At 44.5% G+C, this 18,685-nt stretch overlaps 1 protein-coding gene across 2 annotated transcripts in view; it reads right to left on the reverse strand.

Annotated features, from left to right (window-relative positions):
- Positions 1–18,685, reverse strand: part of LOC144829176 (enoyl-CoA delta isomerase 2-like) — a 530,023-nt gene that overhangs the window by 305,964 nt on the left and 205,374 nt on the right. For both annotated transcript variants that reach the window (XM_078688045.1, XM_078688046.1), the window contains exon 5: positions 14,349–14,418. In XM_078688045.1, the coding sequence (XP_078544171.1) occupies positions 14,349–14,418 (70 nt within the window). The remainder of the gene's footprint in view (positions 1–14,348; positions 14,419–18,685) is intronic.

Below are 18,685 nucleotides of genomic sequence, written 5' to 3' on the forward strand. Positions count from 1 at the left end.
TGTTGAACTCCAGAACTGGGTTGGGTAACTGCCTATTTCATGAATTCAAAATGATTTAATGGGTAGGAATAACCCCAAAATCCTTTAGTGGCGATTGTGTGGTGCTGAGTTTCGGGTCTCCACTGCTAGTCCAAACTATTCTAGATAGGGCTGGTCTAGGCACTTGAGCAGGGATAATATCCACATATTGCCATTAGGCTTCTTTTATCGCAATATTTATTCTCAAGTAACTGGAAGGGACGGTTTAAGGGATGCAGTTTGTGCTCAAGGTTCTTATGATTATGTAATCCCAACACATATCAGATTCGAGCTCCTCTCAAACCTGGAGGATATCGACTGACTACGCTGTTCTATGAATAGCAATAAGACCCCACCTTTAACGGCTGAGCCGGGAGAGGGTGTTAGGGTTCTAGGCTCCATTTTCCAAGGAAGTTCCCTACCACTCACACCGGAAGGGCTGATGTACGAAAAGTCTCCCGGTTCACCCACGAGGGGTATGGGAAGGGATTGTGGCTTGAGAACTGCAGATAATCATTTGCATGAAGGGGTTACTGCTCCTGGGGTGACATGCTGTCCATGCCACCAGCTAGGTTATGGTAATAATCCCAGTGATATTGTGGGACACAAACTAGTGTCATGGAACATTGCTGGGCTTTTACAAAAAACAGCCTCTGTAGATTGTTCTACATTCATTGAGGAGGTTGATATACAGTTTTCCAAGAGACCTGGGCAACGGACCAAGTATTCTGCCAAGGTTATCTAAACTTTTCGAAGGTGGCGGAACAAGGGCAGCGTGGCAGACCAAAAGGGGGACTGACCACTTGGGTTAGACAATGTGACAAGTATACGGTAGAGGAGCTTCACATTAATTGCAGGGATATCCTCATAATTAGGTTACAACAGGCAAAGGTCCCAGACCTGCTAATTATTAACGTTTATAAAAGGGGCCTGCAGGGTGGGAAAGCTTCCCCAATTGTAGCACTTTTAGATCTGTTTTAATTAGAACACAGAGGTGATAACAATGTTATAATAGCTGGTGATTTTAACTGTACATTCGAACCTCTGGATCTTTATGGCGTAAATCTTAGTGCAGAGGAGTATGCCCAGTGGTTCATTCCCCCACTGGATCTTCCTGCAATAAAAAGATGGAAGCGTGCAGCACTCCACTTAAAAGTTTTTTGTTTGGAACAAGGGGTTAGGGCTGTTAACGGGAGATCCCTCTCTGACAAACTGGGTTTGCATACCTTTAGCACTGGACTGCGCACCAGTCCAATAGATTTTTTTCTACTCAATAAAGAGTTCTGGTCCAACTTAGTAGATATGGTGTTCTGTGGACGACCCGAGAGTGACCACAACCCGTTATTGCTCTCCTTATTACCCATGTGTACATTCCCGTGGAGCCGGTTTGGCTCCACGTATAGACTATGTGGAGGCCCAACTGACAAATGATACTAGACGAGTTAAATGGGCAAATGTGCTCAAAAAGGATGAGCATATGAAGGAAATTAGCAGTTTGGTAGCTAATGCTTTAGGTATTTTACAGACTTGCGTAATACAGGAAGAGCTTAATTTTAAAGTCGTGCAGGTCCATAAGGAACTTTTTACACAGCTTAAAACCTTTTTTATTTCTAAAAGTAAAAAACCCTTGATTCACTCTGGCTTTAAAGCTGCCGCCTGGTATGACATTTCTTGCCGTATGGCTTATAGAACCCTAGCCCTCGCAATCAGATCAAAAGATCGGGAAGAAATACGCAAGGCTAGGGCGAAATAAAAGATAGTCCAATATCGTGCCAAAAAGGTTTGGGATGAACAACATTGGGCGGAACTGCTCAAAGCATGTTCGGGGAGAAATATGACCGCTTTTTGGCACTTTGGGAAGAGGGGCCCCTAGTAAGGTGCCTACGAACCACGTGGGTCTCACATTATAAAACCCATTTTGCATGTGCTGGTGATGTGCACGATTTTTTTGACATGCCATCCCCAGCTTCCACTCTATACTTTACCAAGAAAGAGGTGGAAATGCTCTACTCTTAGTCCCAAGAGGCAGGGCACCCGGGCTCTATTGCATCCCCGCTGATTTGTTCCTCCACGACATACATACCTGGGCATCTTACATTCAGCTCCTCGTGAATGCTAGTGCCAATGGAGCATCTATGCCCGGCACGTGGACAGGAACAGAAATACTTCCCATTTTTAAAAAAGGGGATCGCTCTCAACCAGGGAACTATAAGCCCATAAGCCTCATCGATTGTATACAAAAAGTATCGGCAAGGTTGGTACTAAGCAGAATTAAGGCTTGGATGGAGGAATGTGACATCCTGTCCCACCTCCAGGCGGGGTTTCCGTCATGTACTAGTACCATTGACCAGGTGTTCAGGTTTATTCTTATTTATTGGCGTACAGTAGTTTTAGGGGGAGGCACCATCTATGCAGCCTTCGTCGACCTTAAGTCGGCTTTCGTCCTCGTTCCCCGTACCAAGATGTGGCGCACTTTTTTGAAGCTAGGTATGCCGCTTGATATTCTGGAACTTCTGGTCAAGTTACATGTTGCAAACCACGCGCAGATGAGATGGGATGCGCAGGAAAGTACCACCCAAACGTTTCCTGTAGAGAAGGGGGTTAGACAGGGGTGCGTTTTAGCACCCACCCTCTTCTCATCATACATTAATGGGGTAGTGCATTATTTTGATAATTTCCCTACGGATGCACCATCATTAGCCAGGCATAAGATCCCGTTACTTATGTTTGCAGACGACACCCTCATCCTCTCCAAGACAAGAAAGGGCCTCCAATGTGCCCTCTCGAGATTCGAGGAGTTTTGAGAGGACCATGATCTTATTGTCAACGTGGATAAAACTAAATATATGGTCTTATACAAATACAAGAAGATTGTGGGTAGAGTCGAAATTGAGGGAGGCATTCTGGAACAAACTGAGATTTTCTCTTATTTAGGGGTAACTATTGACAGAAAATTAAGCTGGAAGCCCCAAATAGAATTGCTCACTGTCAAGCATGCCCAACTCTAGGGTGCACTCCTAAAGGAGCAGAGATTATCATATACCAAACAAATTGCTCCTGCACTACAAATCTATGACACCAAAATTGGCGCCTCGATCTTATACAGGGCAGAGCTGTGGGGTTACGCCAATTTGGACTCTCTGGTGATAGCACAAAATAAATTCCTGAGGTTCATAATTGGCCTCCCACAGTCCACCCTGTTATTACCTTTATATTCAGATCTGTGTTGTCATTCGATCAGGGACGTGGCACACTATAGGCCAGTTGCATACTGGAGAAGGCTATGGGTGACCCCGGAGCCTTCACATTATGCCCTGGCTTTAATAGTTGTAAGAAAGGCGGATGTCACAAACGATATTCCATGGTTAAGTTGTGTTAAAACTACACTCTGTGAGATGGGGATGAGCAGTCTATGGACCTCTCCCGCTGACAGTGCGTTTCCAACTAAAACTGAGCTTAAGGAAGCGTATTGGAATTTGATAATCATGAGGCGGTTTGCAGCTCTAACTGTACCCCCTTTGTCCAGAGCCTTCCTAGAGTTCAAACATGAAGTTAAATATGAAGGTTACTGGGATCTAATTACCGCCCCCAAAGACAGGAAACTGTATCATCAGTTTAGGGTGAGCTCGCTACCTACTAATGCATTTACCAATAAATGGTGTAGCTCGAACAGCAGTAATTGCCCACATTACCCAGATTCAGACTGAATCAGTGGTACACATTTTTTTTGTTTGCTCAGCTTATAGTAAACCTAGGTCCAGATGGCTGAAACCTTTATGTCGAAATTTGGGGACCAGGTCGAGCAGCGAGGCATTTAGGACTTTAAAAACATCTATGGAAGAGTCCATTGTGATCGCTGTTGCAAAGTTTCTGGGATGGTGTAGGTAATTCATTGGAAAGAAAAGGAGCGCTAGGTAAATGTTTATGCTCTGTAGTTTTAGAAGAATAAATTAGTACTATGCACTTTATTGCACTGATATTGTATGATCAAAAAAAATGATTTGTAATGTGAAATAATGAAAGCTGGTTTTCTAAGCGACAGCATTGCCAGGGTGCATTTTTAGTGTTTTTTAAATATTTATTGCATAATCATGTAATTTTAGAGTGGTTGTTCCAACTTTAGATGATTTATTTTAAGAGGCAAATTGGATATATTTTATTTTCACCTCTGAGTATTTTGTATCAACTTTCGTGATTTTTTAAATCGAAATAAAGTTTGTGACTGACTGAAATGCTCTCAATTGTTTTCAAATGAGGATTTCTCAGTCATAGCTTTATTGAGAGCTCCCTATTTTATACGTATTTGAACCGAGGTGCCTCGGTTCCTCTACTAAATGACTTGCGCACGGCCAGCCTTAGCCATTGAGCAAGAAGTTTAAAACTGGACAGAACTGAACTGCAATGCATGTAAGATGGGGACTGTGCTTCAAAAGTTTGTAGAGGTTAAAAGAGGCAAAATAAAACTCAACCGCCTCTGAATTCTGTGAAGAAGGAATTCTTTAGTTAAGTAATGATGAACAGTGCCCAATTGTATCATTCTTATCGGAACCCTAGTTAGGGACAGAGTGGCGATCAGTGAAATGATCATTAACAAGCATTTGCAATGCAATAGGTCTCGCATTATTAAAGTTAGAGCTATTGGCATTGTAAATGGCAATGCCTTTTATTTATGTTTTTGCTTTTAAAACATAAATAAAAGGCATTGTCATTTACAATGCTAATAGCTTAAACTCTCGCAAAAGTGAGACCTATTGCATTGCAAATGCTTGTTTAAAGGACGCCTCAGACACTTCTTCCCCAACCTACCAACCTTCAGCGATAGGACAAAACTGCAAGCTTATCTTAGCAAGTCCATACCTGAATACAGCATGCTTCGAAGAGCAGCACATGCGCTGCTCAGGATCGACCTAAAAAGTCTCTGTTTTAATAGCATTATACAATATGGTCGGGTATACAGGAAAGAGCTGGCAGTGTTGGATAGTTGTCAGGGGCTATTCATTCGTTTTTGTGTTAAGCGCTACACATGGAACATTGTTTAATGTAATTGACACCTAGTGTTAATTTGTCCTTTTTTTCAGTGACTTTGTGTGCATGCGTGCGTGTGCATATATGTATGTGTGTGTGCGTGTGTGTTTATGTGTTTGCGTTTGTTTGTGTTTGTATGTATGTATGTGTGCGTATGTGTGTGTGTGTGTATGTATGTATGCATGTGTGTATGTGTGTGTGTGTGTGTGTGTTTCTCTGCAGATTATAAGTTCACATTTCTGCTGGGCAGCCTCTGCCTTTTATCCTTTGGTGTCATTCTCCCTCTGACACGTCATTGGTTTCACACGAGTCTCACTGTGGTGAGAGTGCTGTAGGAGTGTATCAGGGGTACTGGGTCTCTGGATGACAGTTTGTGTGGAATAATGTTTTTACTAGAAAAGTGCTTTAGACCGATGACCCCAGAGCCTGCTCCCTTCCAGTGTGTGGTGAGATTTTTAGGATGTGGGGGCTCTGAAGCGACAAGTTTTATAGCGCTTGGGAGCGCTGTATTCACCTGCCTAGCGCTTGGGAGCGCTTCATTTCCCTGAAGCGCCTGGGAGCGCTTTGTTGCAGGAGGCCGGTGCCCACCCGGCATTGGCCGCGGGATTTGCCTCCTTAGCGCTTTAGAGCGCTGTGTTTGCCGTTGAAGCGTGTGGTGCTCCAAGCCGGTGCCCACCCGGCATTTGCCCCAAATTGCGGCGTATTTCCACTTGTAGGGAGTGTCACCTCGCTTTATAATTAAATTCTGGAGGGAGCCTACCCCTCCTGTGTCCCCCCGCATCACCGCCGCAGCCCGGGACAAACCAAACATCGCCGCCGGCCTGCACCCAGGAAGTCAGGCAGGCCGGGCGGGACAACCGGAAACCAGAAGTAGGAGGGCGGGAGCCTACCCCGCCTCCCACGGAAGAGCCGCGGCTGTTTTGAGCACCGGAGCAGGCAGGAGCCTACCCTGCGCCCCGGTGCACTTGCCCTGAGAAGGAGGGAGGAAGAGTCCTGCTGCCGGCGCCTTCCACGAGTGAGGGAGAGCCCGTGGTAACCGGCATAGACGAGCCCTGCAGCTGCCGATGAGAAGAGAGCCGCCGCACCAAGGAAGCCGGTGAGTGGGGCTTCGCCCTGGTGGCTCTCGGGGGCATTCTCTGGCTATCTTGAGTCCGGGAGGGACTCCAAGGAAGGCGCCATTTGAACTAAGAGCTGCGGCAGGGGGCTCTGTATGTGTGTGAGCGTGCGTGTGCGTATGTGTCTTGGAGTCTGTGTGTATGCGTGTGTGTATGTGTGTGTGTTTAAAAGAGGCCGATGACTGTGGGGGGGTGGGAGGAGTGTGAGCGAGTGTCTGTCTGTCTGTGTGTGTATATGCGCGCGCATGTGTGCCAACTTCAAGAAATCGGAGCCGGGGATGTGCACGTGCATGAAAAGCTCGTAACACCCTCTTGTCCCTAATTCCCCCGAGACGGGCAGCTATACATCTCCAGCTGGACGCATCCTTCGGATGCTATTCCAGCGAGACCTAAAAAGCAGGTATCGTGTGCACAATCATACACACTTCACATAAAAAAATAAAACAAACTGCTGCCCCAACACAGTAATTGGAAGTTACTGGCCCTATATTTCAGGAGTAGCCATATGTACTTGCACTGCTTTAAAATATACGAAGACACACACACACACAGTCGGAATGGGCTTGTATTGAATGTGTGCTGGTGGTGCAGCACGTCTGTGTAAGGGGTTGCTAATTAAGGTGTGTCTCAAATAAACGACTAGCTCCCACTGCTAAGCTCCCTATGCGTACTGGGACACACTTACAGGTCATAATTTGTGATTGCGGGTGAAGGGAACAGGTACTCGTACCTTGACAGAGCGAGAGAGAGAAAAGGGAGAAAGAAGTAGGAAATGATTGAATGGAATGCAACCATAAATGGAGTAAGCAAGGATAACAATAAAGAACCTGCACGTTGCTCCCCCCACACCCCAAAAAACTAAAGAAATGGAATTCACTCCTGGTGTCATTAATACCACATACTGCAAACCCTTCAGGGCACCAACCTCCTGCACGGAGCGATGCAATTCTACTTCCCACACATCCAGTTGCAGTATCGAATGTATACAAATATTAATTCCCCTTCACAGTGAAGCGCATCTGGCAATCAGCTAGGGACTGTACTGGATCACATCCTTACCTAATCGTTTTACATGCACTCACCCTTTCAAGCTCGTTTTGCTCTCTTCTGTCTTTACATAACACAGATATGGACGCTTCAGTCATTCCCTTTTTGAAGACTTTACCAGATTCAACTGACTGTTCTTTGCCCTTTGCATGGTAGAAAGCCTGATTCACCTACACTTAAGCAACATCTCTCCTGTACCTTAGGGATGCATCAGTGAACACTCTGTGGTGATGTAGTCCTGACCCCTCAAGAATGCACAACCCTGCGTCAGCTCAGAAGTAAATACAGTGAAGACAGTTATACTCTTGGTGAGTTCATTCAGTACAAGCCCCCATGAACAAGCACTGCAATACAGAAGATCTCTGCAGTTTGCTCACCAATGTGGAACAGCACCAAGTGCCTACGGTACAGTGTAACAGCAGCAAACACATTTGCAAAGCTGGTCTCCTCTCTGCTCCTGCACAGTAGCACGTTACAATGACCAAGCAAGGGATGATTTCTGCACAGGGTAAGAGTACAAAGATGGGCAAGAAACAGAGCATAGGAAGTTAAACTAATTCCCACTGAAGAACAGGAAGCACAATACCTTATATACTTCCCAGGTGGACTTCATCTAAAAGCCACAAAACATTTGTTTTCCAGGTACCTCTGGCAAGTTCTGCACAGTGTAGGCCATTTACGCATTATACGTGTCTCAGTTCTCCCTACTCCTGTGAAACTCGGGGCATACCTTACTGAGCACACTTGCAACTGCTTCATGAAGACAATAGGTCCAGGAACCTCAACATGTCACAATTCCCACACTCTCTTTTGCGCACGCACCCAACAGTTTGAGAATGGTAGTCCACACTAGTAAATGTGTGGTGTACAGTGTGTTCAGTTCCATAATTTCTCTTAATTGAGACCTGGAATGAGAAGGTGACTTAGGATACACTGAACGCACCTATATATCCAACCTACAGAACAAGTGCCTGCCAGTGAAGTGAGCAACGGGTTGCACTAAGACAGGGACTCAAAAGCTTGCGTGGGACACACTCAGACTCAGCATGCACAAGGTTTGATTTCTAACCAACAATTTCAGTAACAATACAGGGCTGCCAATTAGGTAAAGAACTTGCACATTAGCAGTCCAAGGAAGAATGGCAGTACAGTAGATCAGATAGTGGAGTCCAATGACGGTGTAATGAGTCCATCCCAGATTACAGTTAAGAAATTATCCAAGACACAGTGGAGAAAGCGTAGGCCAAAATGGACCCTTCACTGGCGCAAGAGCATGGTGAAACACAAAGCATGGCTTGCGACACTTGGGATATGGGCAGCTATATGGGGTAGAGTGCTAGAATACTCCTCATTAAAATGTACTCTTTTTGCTGTCGATTCGCGGTGTAGGTTTCTTAAGCTTTCAGATCAAACTCTGTTACTGCAGATGGAGCTGCTGGCTCTCCAGAATGAATATATTCCACAAAATGGGGTTTGAACTAATAATCCTACTGCATCCGGGTAAGGAATACACTTTAGGAATAAAGAGTGATGCAGAGGAACAGATACACCAATAATTATATATATTAAGACATGATTTTTGAGAGATTTCACACACAATAAAATCGCCAATCGGAAAAAAAAGAATTTGGTTTTGATCTCTATGTGGAAAGTAGTGTACACCAAATTGCTGTCAAATAGTGCACAACACAAGTCCTATCCTCATCGCCGATCACCAGTGTTAGAAATCGGGTCTCTAGTTGGCACATGTATGCACCCTGTCCAAGTAGTGGCTGCAATTCTAGACAGGGTAAGTCAGTCACACACTTAAATCAGCCCGTGCTCACCCTCTGGTAGCTTGGCACAGAGCAGTCAGGCTTAACATGAGAGACAATGACTAAAGCAGTTGTGCATATGTAGATACAGTAACAGTGAAAATACCACAAAAAGACTCCACAATGAGGTATAAAAGTAGTATCTTTCACTCTTTAAAACAAGATAAAAATAATGAGAATTCAATTAAAGCCTTTCAAGTTACACATGCTTCAAGAATATACAACGCTGAAAGAGCCCTTGCGCTTTCAGTAGGTCCTTTATGGTTACACTGGGGTCAATGTGGTGGTTTGGAAACAAACGTTCTCCCCGGGTCAGCACGAAGCAATGCTTTCAAAGCCATTACAGTTAGAATGCAATGTCAAGTTTATAAAAGACTGATCTACTCGCTCAGTTCGGGTCCGCCAGCAACAACGCTAGTGGGCAGCAGAGCCGTAAGTCCTGGAGCGCACAGTAACTTTCTCCAGTGATTGCAGCAGTGCAGTCGGCCTCAGGGTCAGGACCAGGGTTGCTGGAGTCTCCTCATGCTGGATTCAATGTGGTGTTTGGAGTCACAGAGGTCAGACATCCTTCCTTCCTTGATGAGTGCAGAGTGCGCCGGGTTGTGTTGCTCCGCCTTCGGGCTGCAGCGAAGTCGACAAACATGATTGTCTGTGCCTGAGCAGGCCGACATGGTGGTACTTGATGGGTGTACCATGCTGATGCAAGTGGATGCCCAAAAGTGGCTGCCGACACTCTAAGGCCCAGGACTTGTGGAGGGCAACTAGATTAGCAGAGCCTAGAAGCATTTGTTTGCGTGAATGAAATCTGTAATGGCCCTGAGATTTCCTGAACAGGGGGCAAGCCAACAAGCCCTTTGAGTTATAAGGTTGCAAAATGTTATAGGGAACAGGTCCTTCTCACCACCCAGGTTAAAGGCAGCAGGCCAACACAGCAGAGCAGGTAGCAAAGTAGCAGTTTCTCCTGTAGCACAGCGTATCTTCTTGGCAAAATTCACTTAGGACTCCAAAGTGGACTGGTCAGAGGTGGGTCATAGACCCAACACTTATACCCAAATGTGTTCTTGAAGTGGAAGTGACCAGAAAGCAAAGATTTGTTGTGCACAACTCTCCTTTCAGCCCAGCTCTGTGTCTGTCTGTGTGTGTGTGTGTGTGTGTGTGTGTCAAATCAGTATTTTGTCAAAGGCCAGGCCACTACCTATCCAGGTGCATGTGTCCGCTCCTCTTGCCCAGGAAGACCCATCGGTATGCAGATAGATCCAGATGTAGCGGAGTGTCCTGTACTTGTGACTGTCTAGAGGAACTGCACAGTGTAGCGGTCACCCCCAACCCAGACATGCATTGGAAACAAACAAGAGAGCTAAGAGCAGAGAAATGTTCACATTCCCAACCCCAACTTTACCATTATCAATAAACTTTTTTTCGGTTAGAAGAACCACCAAACATACATGATGGCAAACATCTCAATAAAATACAAAACAGATAAAAGAAATACACAGTTCATTGAGATACCTCTCAAGAGCAAAATTAACATCAAAGCATCAATCAATCAAACATTTGTAGTTCTTGAGAAGTCTCCTGGAGTTCAGCAGGTCCTGGGGTCTGTCGCAGATGGGTGGGGAGGTTGTTCCACGTCTTGGTGGCGAGGTAGGACAAAGATCTGCCGCCAGTGGTTGTCCTGTAGATGTGTGGAACGGTGGTGAGGTCAGCGGAGCGAACTTGGCGGTTCGGGGTGTAGAAGGTGTGTCGTTTGTTGAGGTATGCTGGGCCGGTGTTGTGGAGTGCTTTGTGAGCGTGGGTGAGGAGCGTGAAGAGCATCCTCTTGGTGACTGGGAGCCAGTGCAGATTTCTCCGGTGGGCTGTGATGTGAGTGGCGGGGAATGTCGAGGAGGAGGCGTGCAGATGCACTCTGTATGCGTTGTAGTCTTTTCTGGAGTTTGGCCGTGGTTCCTGCGTAGAGGGTGTTGCCGTAGTCCAGTCTGCTGCTGATGAGGGCCTGGGTGACCGTTCTTCTGGTTTCGGTGGGGATCCATCTGTAGATCTTGCGAAGCAGGCAAAGGGTGTTGAAGCAGGAGGAGGAGACTGCGTTGGCTTGCTGGGTCATTGAGAGCGATGAGTCCAGGATGAACCACAGGTTGTGTGTGTGTTGTCGGTGGACTTCGGTGCGGTTCCCAGAGCAGCCGGCCACCAGGAGTCATCCCAGGCAGAGGGGGTGTGGCGGAGGATGAGGACCTCTGTTTTGTCGGAGTTGAGTTTCAGACAACTGTTATTCATCCAGTCGGCCACTGCCTTCATTCCTTCGTGGAAGTTGGTTTTGGCGGTGGCGGTGTCCTTAGTGAGTGAGAGGATCAGCTGTGTGTCGCTGGCATAGGAGATGATGTTGAGGTTGTGTGAGCGGACGATGTTGGCGAGCGGTGCCAGGTAGACGTTGAAGAGGGTTGGGCTGAGGGATGATCCTTGGGGCACGCCGCAGGAGAGCTTGGTGGCTTCAGATTGGAATGGGGGGAGGCCGACCCTCTGGGTTCTGTCGATGAGGAAGGAGATGATCCAGTCCAGGGCTTTGTCGCGGATCCCTGCGTCGTGGAGGCGTGTGCATAGGGTGCGGTGGCAGACGGTGTCTAAGGCTGGCAAGAGGTTGGTGTACAAAACAGAACACAAAATACATATGCACAATAAGCAATTCCATATTGACAAATACACGATTAATTGCAGCAAATAATTTGAAAATAGTTACAAGCATGTTGCATCTGTTTATACTAGAGCACATTAGGGTACCTCCCTGCTAAACAGTATCCAGTAAGGCAAAAACCTCGGAAAGAATCTAAGATGAATTTTAGGAGGGTCCGCTATGCCAACCATGATGTCTAGCAGTGTACAGTGGTTCGGGAATACTTGGGCACTACCTACAGTAGGTAAACAAAGTGCATAGTGCATAAAGTAAAAAATGCTTAAGAGATCAATCAAATCAGCTTTTGTTTCCGTTAAAATTACAATAAAAAGTGCACTTGCAACTTTACCACTAAGGAGGATTTGTCATTACCAATCCAATTATATAAAACCGTAAGGCAGCTACTCCTCTGCAATCAGGAATTACACTTACAAAGGGTATTTAAGGAATTTCCAATATTAACCTATTATAGGAGCAGTCCTCACAGTAGTGAAAACGAACTTGAGTGGTTGTCACTACCAGGAAATGTAAAACAAAAAGGTACATCTCGTACCTTTTACTTACACAACACTCGATCCGTAGGGCTACCTAGGTGTGACTGATATGTATTAAAAAGGGAGTTTAAGGCTTGGCAAGTGGTTGGAAATGCCAAGTCGAGGTGGCAGTAAACTGTGCCCATAGGTTCTTCAGTGGCACGCTTGAGTCAGATTTGAAAGGCTACTTCTGTGGGTGGCATAATCAGTGCTGCAGGCTCCTAGTATAAGTTTACAGGCTCTGGGTATATGGTATACCACTTTACTAAGGAATTATAAGTGAACCAAATATACCAATCATAGATAAACAACTTGTCACCACAATTTAGATAAGAGCACATGCACTTTAGCACTGGTCAGCAGTGGTAAATTGCTCAGAGCCCGAAAGTCAGCAAAAACAATGTCAAAAAAGGAGGTCAGAAAGCAAAACGTCAGGGGAAACCATGCCAAAAAATGCCAGGTCCAACATCTATTCAGAGAGTTTACCACAAAATACCACAATTTGCTCTAGTTTTGAATCTTTTAGAGTAGGTCAGATCTTCTAAGAAAGGTCCCTTAAGGAACTGCTGCGATTACCCTTGCGCATTGCTCGCAGGGTCTCCTAAAATCCTAAATGTATATCCAGTACTCAAAAACTGACTGTGGTAGCAATTACGTAAACAGCTTGAAAGCAGATAATTTCTGGATTTCCCACATTCAAGTACACATTCAGGTACAGTTTAAACTCTACTTCTAATTTCTTCGCGGTCTAGGAGAACTTGGACGATGTGTCATAGATGAGCAACCTTTTAGACCCTTAGAGGTGTATGAAATAAACGAGAAGGAACTCAATAGATGATAAATATTCAAGAATGAAGCTTTTATTTATGTTAGGGACTGGTTATTGGTCAGATTTGACATCTTGAATGTTGTGGAAATAAAATTAAATATTACTATAGATTCTTGGTTATGTTTTGATACAAATAATTTTCTAATAAACTATGATCAGAACAAGCACTGGCAAAGCCAAAGAGAATGACGTTTGCAAGCTGGTGCAATGTTTATTTTTAATATCACAAAAGTGAAGTGAAAAACATGCTGCCACCTAAATGTGACCACTATACACTTGTAATACAAATGTACATTTAAACAACATTAACCGATGTGGCTATTTTACTAGCGATGCTTGTTGCCTTCCACTTGGGCCATGCAAATATTATTACCATTTTTGAAGGAGACAAGGATAACTAAAGACCTAAAAACGCACACAAATCGCAAGCAGCTACACTTAAAAATTAGATGTAAAATAAATCCCTATCTAACGGTGAACCTGAAGTGCAGGCAAAACAGAAAATGTTAAAGACAAAAATAAATATATGTAAAAGGGCATATTGGACCAGCTTTGTCGTTGAAGAGAAATAAACTATTCATAGGCGGATGTAAACAATGTGCATAGTTTTTATTTATTTAAGAAGCCACTTACAATGAAGGGTACAAATGGATAATGTGGGCCGACTCTCTGCCTCATGCTATATGAAGCGGTGGGAGGAAGCAATATGAAATAGACAGTTTAACAGACCAATAGATGAAGCCTGCTCACTAAAAGCCCCTTTATTTATTGATATGGAGTATGATTTGCTTGTTGAAAAACAATAGATTGATGAAAAGGCTAAAGCGGTCTCAAAAGTGAGACATCGAAAGCTAGATAAATATTACATGACGAAAATGGAAAACAGTATATGTGGCAATGTGTACCTAATGTATAACTATCATGATTAATACAGATAATATCCTTGGAAAATGTAGAAATTATCCTTTTCTTCGCTCATCTAGTAGCTATACTGTACAATCTAGTAAGCATTATAACGGTGCTGATAAAACAGTGATAGACCACGTTCAAAACAACGTTAGGGATGGAAATGAAGGTGCTTTTTTATTTATTCATTTTTTAACAAAGCACTCCAATACACTAGCCAGTGCCATCTCAATAGAAGCGTCTGGAAAAAATAAGAAATCCCAGAGTCACTTACGGTATGAGCTAATGTTTACCATAGCTAGAGTAGAATTCTCCTTTTTGCAAAGATGACAAAGATAAACCCCTACATCCTAGGAAACTGGAAAAACAGCCATAAATGTCCCATAATATTAGTACCTGTTAGAACAGTCAGAACCGAGCCGTCTTTGCCAGCTTCATGAAGTGCCTGAATTAGTTCATTATACATCTAAGAAAAAAAAAACAAGAGAAGGAAATAATTCACAGAGGTTCATTTGGAAATAACGATAACCATTTACAGTATTTTTAATGTTTCAATTAAACATATCTACATAATACGTATGCAGTTACTAGGGAAACACATACACAATTAGGGTATCAATCGTATAGAAATATTATAATAAAGTGCCCCTTTGATGCAACAAAACCCAGGGGGTCTCGCATTTACGCGAGTTTAAGATGTTGGCATTGTAAATGACAATGCCTTTTATTTATGTTTTAAAACCCAAAACAAAAATAAAAGGCATTAACATTTACAATGCCAATAGTTCAAACTCACGTAAATGCGAGACCTATTGCATTGCAAATGCTTGTTTATATTTTGCTGTGTACTCATGATGCAGAAGAGTGGGACCATTGACAGCTGCGACAGTCTTCTAAAGGTAGTTCTTCAGTAACATAAGGATATAGCATTAATCTCCTTCACACTATCACTCTTCAGACGACCAGTTTCTTGACATTGGGTTGAGGCTTTTGCCACATCTGTGCAGTCTTACAGAGTTGGAAAACGGGCTCTTAGTGAATGCTTTTGAAGTTTCTTGACCTCACTCAGTTCTTGAGGAAACGTTTAAACTCCAAGCCAGCGCCCTATGATGATTTGAAGCTCTGGATTGACCCTTAGGCAAGATATTGCTCAGCTGGAAATTATGTCAGCCTGAAGTCCTGCCCATGGTTTCCAGGGAATAGATCGGGGGGCGCAGGATGGTGCTGGAAACTGGGACTACTCAAGTTGCATTTAGAGCAGTGGATTCACAAAAAAGCGAATGTATGGGGTTTTCTTTGGGAGTCGCAGCAGCAGCAAGGAACATCGAGCAGCAAGGAGACAGCATTGTAGCGGGGGTACGGCTGGAGCGAGAGCAGGATACGGCAATTAGCTAGAAATCTGTGCAGTCTTATATAGACAGAAGGAGGGCAGGTATTCTTTGCCTGAACGCCAGGAGATACCTCAGTAGAGCTGCCACGCATGACCCGCTGCTCCATAACCAAAGCCGCCTCACATAAAGCCCCCTCATCAAGCGCCTTCAGACTATTACCGGAGTCAAGCGCGCATCCGTAATCGGCCGCCGCAAAGCGGGTGCCCCAGGCCCCCACGGAAGTGACCCGGCTAGAGCTGGGTGAGGCTTGCGGGTACCGCCTGGTGTGCCTCAGTCGAGCACTAAAGTCATTAACTCTCATCAGACATTAATGGTGGTCAAAGCAAGCACTGTGCACTTACGTAATCTGCACAGCAAGTTGTTTTCAATGATTAAGGCACCTTTATCGGTGGATCCTTTCTGTTAGAAAAAGCCAATAAACATCAGAGGGCACATGTTTTAAAACTGCCTACGCTTCCCGATTTTTGTGATTTTCCTGTGCCTCTTTCGGATGTCACCTACAGCACACCGTCCCATTGTAGAGCGCCGATGGGCACAAAGGTTAAAAAGAAGCCCAACTTAAAGATCTAGTAGGCAAATAACTCCATTCTTTTCAGGGTGGAAGCTGCCCCACAGATTGGTCTATCACCGGCGTGCAAAATGCAATGTTTAAAAGGAACAGGTCTGGGCTGCACGTCAACATGTGGTCAGGCAGAGCTGGAAGAACAACCCCAGGGTAATCACGGATTGCTCAGCCCGCGCAGCTTGATTCACCAGGCCCTGTGCCTTACCCAGCTCGGATAGCAGCTCAAGCCGCAAGTACTGTTGTTCAACAAGAAGCACCATATCGTATATGACACAATTAGTAACCTGACTGAACGCACCTGCCATCCTGCGTGCCGCTGCTCGCTTCAGAGAGCAAAACGCTGTGTGAGTGAACATTAAAAAAAAGAGGTGGGAAATGCACTAGCCTTCAGCCATTTACGTGCTTTCATTATTGAAAGACACACGCAAAAGCCAATCCTATGTGTGGGAGGAGTCAGACCCACACGGAGTAATCACAAGAAGCCTCGCAGAGCAGCGCATGCGCGATGGCTCAGGCTCGACCTCAAAACAAATACTGGTGTAGTGAGGTGGTTCTGTTGGGGTGGAGAGGTTTCAGTGTTGTGTGAGAGAGAAAGATGACTGAGTGATAGTGAAAATGAGTGCAGGGCGTAATGTGCGTAATCATAGCTTAATTTACATTGAGGTTTCAATACAAGCTTCAAACCACCAAGAAGTTGCTCATGACATGCACAAAAGACATTGCTGGACACATCACACACTGTATCACATCAACTCTACATTTAAGTAAATGCAGTAACAAGAACAAGTACGCTACGTCAACAGGTCGGGCTATTTTAGAGGTGAAAAATGTCTTCTTCAGCGACTGATGTTTGTCTCGTTCGAGGATGGGCTAGTGGATGAATGACAGAACTGGCCAATTGATGGATGAACGAGTGATAGTGCATTGAATACTTCATGAGCGAGTGCACGGACGGATGAATGGTCGAGTACACGGAATAGACGATTGAGGGTGTGATGCTGCATTTGTAATTAAAGGGAGTGGAAGGGCAAGGATTGGTTAAAAGAGGAGTGCATGAATCGATGAACACAGGCATGAAATGAAATGAAATACCAGTATTTGTAAAGCGCACAGCTACCTCTGAAGTGGTGTCCCGGCGCTGGGGGCCCTCGGGAAGATTATGCAAGCTATTGACCATAGTCACATGGTGCTGGGCTAACCTGCCGCCGGCACCGGGGATCAAACTGTGAACCCCATAGTCCGGAGTCAGGCACCCTGGCCGCTGCACCACACCTCTTCCACATGTTACATACTCCAAACATACCGGCTGCAGCCTCAAACAGCTGTAGTGCAAATGTTATGAATAAACCAATATTTGTTACCACCCGCAATACATAAATAATATCCACTATTACTCTAGGCCTATTGTGCAAATGCTGCCTTCATACAATCTGAGATGAATTTTCACCACTATGGCAATACAAGCATTAAGGAGTGAGCACCACTGTGCGCAAAGAATACTTGCAATGTCAACAAGCATTGGCAAAGCCAATAGGTTTAGACTATGCAAGATCTATTGGCTTTGTCAATGTTTTTTTAGACATGACCCACATGGCTTAACATAAAGAGAAAAAGTGCTGTGACGTTGCTCTACTTTAGCCAAACGTCACAACGATAACCGCGACCTGCTAACTTTAGAACTGGGGAGCCAGGTTGGAGCCTCGGTGTCGGATCTATATTTCATGATTGTGGGGAAATTGTGCAATCTCCCCATGTCTAAAACCCAAACAAGCATTGGCAAATCCAATCGGTCTTGGAAATCCAAGATGTATTGGCATTGTCAATGGTATAGTCTTTTAGTCATGTGTTCTGGGGAGTGGCTATTTAGCCGTAGTTTAATTAATTGGTTAAAACATTCATTATTAAACCTGGAATTGATGCATACCTATTATGGGGTCAAACTGCGTGTGTTTAGTGACAATGACGTAACCATCAGCAATAAAGAATTAACACAAATTAAATATCAAACTAAAAAAATACATAATGAAGCAATTGAAACAACATATGAATAAGTTTGGACAGTCATGAGGAGGCAAGTTGTAGCTGATGAAACCAGAGTATATATTGTGGACGATCACTGCATTGTACGCCAGTTGTGACATGAATGGTACACTGGTCTTTGAGAGGTAAACAACTGTGGTAACATTTATTTCATCTTAACCTCAGTCTGCCCCACGGTGTGCTTTTGGAGCACAAAAGAAACAATGAGTGACAATTTCAGTTTAAAACCTAAATAAAATAAGTTGCATGTTGGCACATTTTAGGAAACCTGCAGCACTGTCCTTCTCTCCCAACATGGCAGCCAACTCAGGTGCTGTCTTCTGACAGACAACGCTGTTCTCCATCCTAGGCGCAGTTAACAGGAGAGTTCTGTGACTGTTCAGTGGTGAGAGGATAGGTGAAGGCAAGAAGCCTCCGCCCTTATTTTTATTCCTGTTGGCAACAATGTTATGAGTAAAAGTGACGAACACAAAATGAATAAGCTGGTAAGTGCCCAGGAGAAATATTGTTCCTGCTTTTGCGATCATTGCGTAATTTAAAGTACTAGGTCTGTGTGTAACCTGAAGGTATCAGGATACATTTCTGGCACCTAGGGCTCAGCCCTTGGAGTTCAGTCAATAACAGTAATTATATAAATCCAACACCATGTAAATGCTATACTGTGGCAGGATAAAACACAGACACTTCACAAATAAAAGTGCCCTATAAAAAGTTCTCATTTAAAAGATGAGCAACTT

This window comes from Lissotriton helveticus, chromosome 4_1 (genome assembly GCF_964261635.1).
Source record: "Lissotriton helveticus chromosome 4_1, aLisHel1.1, whole genome shotgun sequence".
Taxonomy (NCBI): Eukaryota; Metazoa; Chordata; class Amphibia; order Caudata; family Salamandridae; genus Lissotriton; species Lissotriton helveticus.